Source organism: Phyllostomus discolor, chromosome 6 (assembly GCF_004126475.2).
Source record: "Phyllostomus discolor isolate MPI-MPIP mPhyDis1 chromosome 6, mPhyDis1.pri.v3, whole genome shotgun sequence".
NCBI lineage: Eukaryota > Metazoa > Chordata > Mammalia > Chiroptera > Phyllostomidae > Phyllostomus > Phyllostomus discolor.
Genome location: NC_040908.2, coordinates 18,637,609 through 18,643,608, shown reverse-complemented (window position 1 = coordinate 18,643,608; position 6,000 = coordinate 18,637,609). Strand labels below are relative to the sequence as shown.

General features: G+C 44.6%; 1 protein-coding gene across 2 annotated transcripts in view; it reads right to left on the bottom strand.

Moving 5' to 3' along the window:
* Positions 1 to 241: 241 nt before the first annotated feature.
* TTC27 (tetratricopeptide repeat domain 27) overlaps positions 242 to 6,000 on the bottom strand; it is a 139,198-nt gene continuing 133,439 nt past the window's right edge. For both annotated transcript variants that reach the window (XM_028515689.2, XM_036027826.1), the window contains 2 exons: positions 1,673 to 1,773; positions 242 to 473 (listed from right to left, as the gene is read on the bottom strand). In XM_028515689.2, the coding sequence (XP_028371490.1) occupies positions 351 to 473; positions 1,673 to 1,773 (224 nt within the window). In that variant the 3' untranslated portion in view covers positions 242 to 350. The remainder of the gene's footprint in view (positions 474 to 1,672; positions 1,774 to 6,000) is intronic.

Here is a 6,000-nt window from a genome sequence, read left to right as displayed (position 1 = left end):
TTTTTTTCCCCTGGTTTGAACCAAGTTTTTCTAAAGAATGATGTAATTCATTTTAAGCTGAGAGAGAATAAACTCTACACTAAAAAGGAAACTACAATTTTTTTTCCTTTTTGCTGAATTACATCAAAAGTAATAAAAATACTGAATTCAACTGTAACTAAGCTAAAGAAATAGGGGACTTTTCATTTAATGTACCTCAGGCAATTCAAATATTTGGGGGAAAAATCACAAAAGCAAGAGCGTTGGTCATAAAAAAGAAATTTATTTAAAAAATCAACACCTCGCCTTTCAGATACACGGGGACAGAGAAATCCCAGAGGCAAAGCCCTCCCCGGAAGCGCCCCGGGCGGTCAGTACCGATTGCGGAGCTGGTTGCTCAGGTCCTGGAGCTCCGCCGCCGCGGCGTCCAGAGCTGCCACGTCATCGGCCAGCTCGCTAGAGATTTCTCCGCTCGCCACATCTGTAAAAAGTTGCTGCAACATAAAGGACAGAGCAGAACTATCAAAACAATGAAAATCTTTTTGAAATGATGTAGAAACAGAGTGCAGAATTACAGTTCCCCTTGCATAGTAACTCCACAGCGTTGGCACAGCAACGGCGGTGTTTGTTCTGTTGACCGCCTAGCGATGTACCAGCCGCCTCAAAGCGTGAACAAACGACACGCGTGAACCTGTGAATTCAGATGAGTTCTGCTCTGCGACGTGCTTGCTATGAATATCGATTATGCCATTCATGTCGTAGGATGGGTTCTGGGTGAATGTATATTATTCATCCAAAGCAAACCTACTCATTGTGTATATAAGCAAAAATATATTTCATAGTCAAATTCATATAAATCAGACACTTTATGCTAATTACTTGAAAATTAATTACAGCTTAGGACTCGGGGGCCACGAAGATGATCAAGATTTAATAAAACCAAAACTAAGCGGCAAAATAAAAGTAACTGAGCCCCCTGCTGTGAAAGGAATTGCTCTGAGAGGCACCTACAACCTACCTCCAAGGTGCTCCGCCCCCCGCCGGCCCACTGCTCACTGGGCCCCGCAGGCATCCCTACCCCGGCCACTGCTGCGTGTATAAACTGAAGGTGTGTGTGTTTGGTGTCAAACCTGAGTCACCCACCTACCTGAACCATTCTTGTCAAATTCATTGACAACCTACTTACTAATTTTTTCTCTAAAGCGGTTTTCACACAATCAAAGTCGTTTTTTAAAGAAAACACTGGAGCATTACTCTAAATGAAAAAATGAGCAATAATATTCATGAAATTGTAAGTCTGTTGTGCTACTTATACTTTTTCCAATATACATGGAAATAAATATATATTAAGATTGTAAGTTTACCCAAGCGCTACCAGGGGCACATGTGCCCCACTTTGGGAAAAGTGATAAACGAAAAATCAGTGTTTTAATTTTGTTGAGAAAAAGCATGAAGGGCTGGACTGTAGGTGTTAGTGCCTACAAGTCCTAAGTGCCTCAAGTCCTAAGTTACCCACACTGAGGGGTCTAGCCACTGAGAGAGTAAGATCCTCACCAGTACAAGTATCTACCTGGGGGCCAACACCTAAATGTAACGTGGGCCTAAAATCACTGCTGACGGAAAAGGAAATTCAAGAGCAGCTGGCTGGTGCTAAGGGCTGGTTCCATCGGACGGCTGCCCCTCCCGCTCTCACCTTGGCCTTGGACGCCAGGCCCCGGAGGTGGAGCCGCACGGAAGACAGCGCCTGCACAGCTTCCTGGGGACTGGACTTGTTCTCGCTGCATCTCACAGCCACTGGAGGGGAAACGCAGGGAAGAGCATCTGTACAAACTGCTGATGATAATTCACAGGTAAAAAAAAAAAACCCCTACAATTATTTAATTAAGGTTTTATAGTAACAGGCTTTAGAAATATTTTCCATGGAAAGTTTTTAATTTGGAAAAAGGATAATTATGTGCCTAATTCTCCCATTTATCTTTCTTTTAGAAGGGTACCTTATTGGTAAAAAGGGAATTTTGAGGAAAATAGGTGAATTTTGGTGAGTTCCAGACCACTGGGAAGAGACCCTACCTCCACCAAACACACACACGTCCACACTGAAATTCCTCAGAAACCGACAAAATCAAACCGAACACAAAGCGCCCACGGTGGGCCCAACAGATGCGGCCCACCTCAGTGTGGCTTCCCCAGGACCGAGTCCCTACCGGGGACTCCGAATGCTGACGACACTGGCCCAAGGAAGTGACATGACAGATGCTTACGGTTCAGTTCTTGGTACAATTTCATACTCAGGGCTTACATCACCATCTGGAAGAACTGATATCAGCAACCGATGTGCCTGCACTTCGGGACGTGACCACAGCCCGGCTCTGGCTGCTGAGCCAGGCTCAGCATCGGCAGGGCCTGGGGAGAAGGAAGTCTCTCTTCTCCAACGACTCTGCCCCCAGCATTCTGGTGAGCCCTTCCCCTACAAATTGAAATTATGAAGGGGGCACAAGCTTCCCTGGCAGAAGACCCAGCTATTAACACTTTATAGAATCAAGCAAAGGGCTTGTAAAAATACAACACCTGGCAGTTCTCCACTGACCTGGTCTTGTTTTTGTCCCTCTGAATGATGCTCGCTACAGACAGAACGATACCCACACATTTGAAAACTACACTAAAGACTGCAACAATTAAAGCCTACCTCGCACCCTAGGCCTTGGACCAGGGATAGGAAATAGAGTTCTTTTTGCATGCAAGCTCCAACCAGTGGGTGGAGGTTACCTGTGCCTGGCAAAAATAGTTTTATCATTAATTCATAATATCTTCATGGCTAGTGAGAACTGGGCTTGACTTTACTATTTCAAAATAATAATTAGACTTAAGACACTTCTCAGCTAAAGACTGAAAGGATGTATGGTAATCGGCGATGTTAAACTCATTTTCAAAGGGTTTAACTCAGAAGTAGTGGGGGTTATGATGGCTGTGCCCCTTAGTAAGGAACACTGTACCTACCACGGCTGTGGTAGTTGGGCCAATTGACTCCTAATTTATATCAGAAACAGCTGTGATCCTTTCTTCCTTTCTTAGATTATTTACTTATTTATTTATTTAATTTTAGAGAGAGTGGAAGGGAGGGAGGAAAAGGGAGAGAAACATCACCCTGACTGGGGACCAAACCCCCAACCCAGGCATGTGCCCTGGCCAGGAATCAAATCGGCAACCTTTCAGTTTGCAGGACAATGCCCAACCAACTGAGCCATCCGGGCCAGGGCTGATTCTTTTTTCAATCCTTTATTTTCATTCTGAGAAAAACAAAAATAGAGCAAGAAGACAAACATACACTCTATTAGTCCCTTCCTCGACCCCATTTTCAAAAGGCATTTGAGACGGAGATGCACAGATAGCCAGATAGGAAGACAGACACACAGGGGAGCCCAGGAGAACAGCATTCCCTCCAGCCAGACTGAGGTTAAAATGCAACACTATTATTTTCAAGGTTCCTGGGTGGCAAAGAAGGACCGACCTTCTGCTGGCCCTTCCCCAGAAAACAGAATAGCTGAGACTGTGAGTGGATACCTGCCCTGCAGACAGTACAGGTGAGCACACAATGACACCACTGTCCGAGAAAGGTCCCAAACACTACGCACAGACTGCAGTACCTTATCAAGCTTTCTGGAGCACATGGCTACTCTTAAAAATAGCAATCCAATAGCTAATACATGGTGTGGAGATTTTTTAAATGTTATAGCTCCTTTTCAGCATTGGGTGAGGTGCAGAATGGTGTTGAAGATAAAAAGGAAAATAACAGAGAAATCCGGCTGATTCTTCCACTGACACTGGCACACAGAGGCAGCAAGGTTAAGGTCACTTTCACAAATCTAAGACATCACTAGAAACTAAAGCTGAGCGTCCACTCAAATATGCTTACAATGTTGCAGAAGCGCCAACCCAACGATTCAAGTCAAAGGAGGACTTAAATCAACAGACACTAGTTTTCCTCCAAGGGCCTCCCTGATGAAAGAAAGCACCAAAAACAGCCTAAGACCAACTCTGAGGTGCCAAGTGCAGATTTTTCCCTAGCGCGCTCCTTAACCTGCATGTTTGCATTTGACAGGATTAATGCCGGCGCTTGGTGGTCACAGAAAATACCTTGGCTTTGACTGTTTCTCAGCCAGCTGTTCACAGAAATGTGGAGAGCTGGCAGGTTGAAGGAGATAAATTCTTCAGAGCAAATCTCGCCCTGCTATAACTATGCACATCAGACATCTGGGCACGGGTTTCCCCAAACACAAGGCCAAAGGCACAGGACTGAACTGCACTGGAACACGCCCGCCGTGAGGCCAGCACAGGCCACATCGACTCCAGCCACCCCAGGTGGTCCTGCACCGCGGGCCTCTGGGCCGCCCCACCCAGCTTCCCTGCACCGAACTCCCGCTGCACGAGCGAGCGGAGCAGTGCGGCCTCGTCGGTCAAGGGGTAGACGGCCCAGCCAACTAAACATTCGTGTAGTTTCCATCAGTGATCTCAAAGGCCATAAATAGAATTATTAACTACTAAACCTATTTCTAACCTGCTTGAATATCATTACTTCTTTAAAAGCAAGTTAAACTTTATCCTTGTTCCTCATTTTTCTCTTTTTAGTTTGAGTCCCTTATCACATAGCTCAGATCTTCCACCTCCTAAGGAACCAGGCGAGGGTAAGAAAGCAAGGAATTAACATTTACATTAGCGTATTTTTCGGACCATAAGATGCACCTAGGTTTTAGAGGAAAATAGAGGGAAAATTTTTGAAGCAAAAAATGTGGTAAAATATTTAATAACATATTTCACCAATGTAAATGTACACAGAACTCAACAGCAGCATTAACAACCATTATTCCTCCCAAATGGGGGGGCGGGGTGGGGGTGCATCTTACAGTCTGAAACATACGGTGTGTGGAAATGCAGACCTGCAGAACCTAGGCTGGTGTAGTCTCGTTTTCCTGATGAGAGAGCCAAGGCTCAGGGAGGTGACGTGACTTCCCCAAAGTCACCTGCACGTAGGTGGAGGAGCGGGTCCTGGAGCGCAGGCCTCCCTGACTCCAGAGCTCTGCCCTTCTCCTCGCCCCCACTGGCCCCTATTTGCTGTCGCTGTCACTTGCAGAAGAACTTAGAGGAGGACTTTACGGTCCTTGTGATCCGTTCTTCACACGGCGGCTTCAGCACTTTGTTTTAACCGCAGTCCCAGGGCACCCCCCACCCATAAGCTGACAGAAACACAAGCGCGCATCACTGAGTTTATCTGGTATAGTTTTCATTAATGCAAATAATTAAAAGTAGCCTTTACCTGGAATATATTTACCCCACAGGCATACAACTTTATAGATAAGGTTACCTACCCCTCCCTCAAATATCACCGACTACATTTCTCAAAGATATTTGATTATATTGTTATTTCTCTTACATATGCCATGCTCTTTGTATATTGCTATGCATTCCAGATATCTACATATTTTATGAATACACATTTTCATCTATAAAGAATATGACTCGGGCCCTGGCTGGCGTAGCTCAGTGGATTGAGCGTGGGCTGGGAACCAAAGTGTCCCAGGTTCGATTCCCAGCCAGGGTACATTCCTGGGTTGCAGGCCATAACCCCCAGCAACCGCACATTGCTGTTTCTCTCTCTCTCTCTCCCCCTTCCTTCCCTCCCTAAAAATAAAATAAATAAATAAAATCTTAAAAAAAAAAAAAGAATATGACTCAGGAAAATGTAACCAACTATGTAATCAATGCAAACAGACTGCGTGACACGAAGATTAAATACAGGTGTAAACACATTTCATATCTCTAAATAATTTCATATTTCATTTCTACCTCCTGTCACTTCTTCAAACAGTGTTTAAGCCTCTATCCTAGTTCTTCCTTATTATCTGAAAGTGCCTGCTGCACAGCTGTTGTTCTGTAAAGATTTGCTGAATTAAATACAACAATTTCAATATAATGAAATAATCTGAAACCGTATGTAATGAAATTTTACTTTTGACTAATACTTTC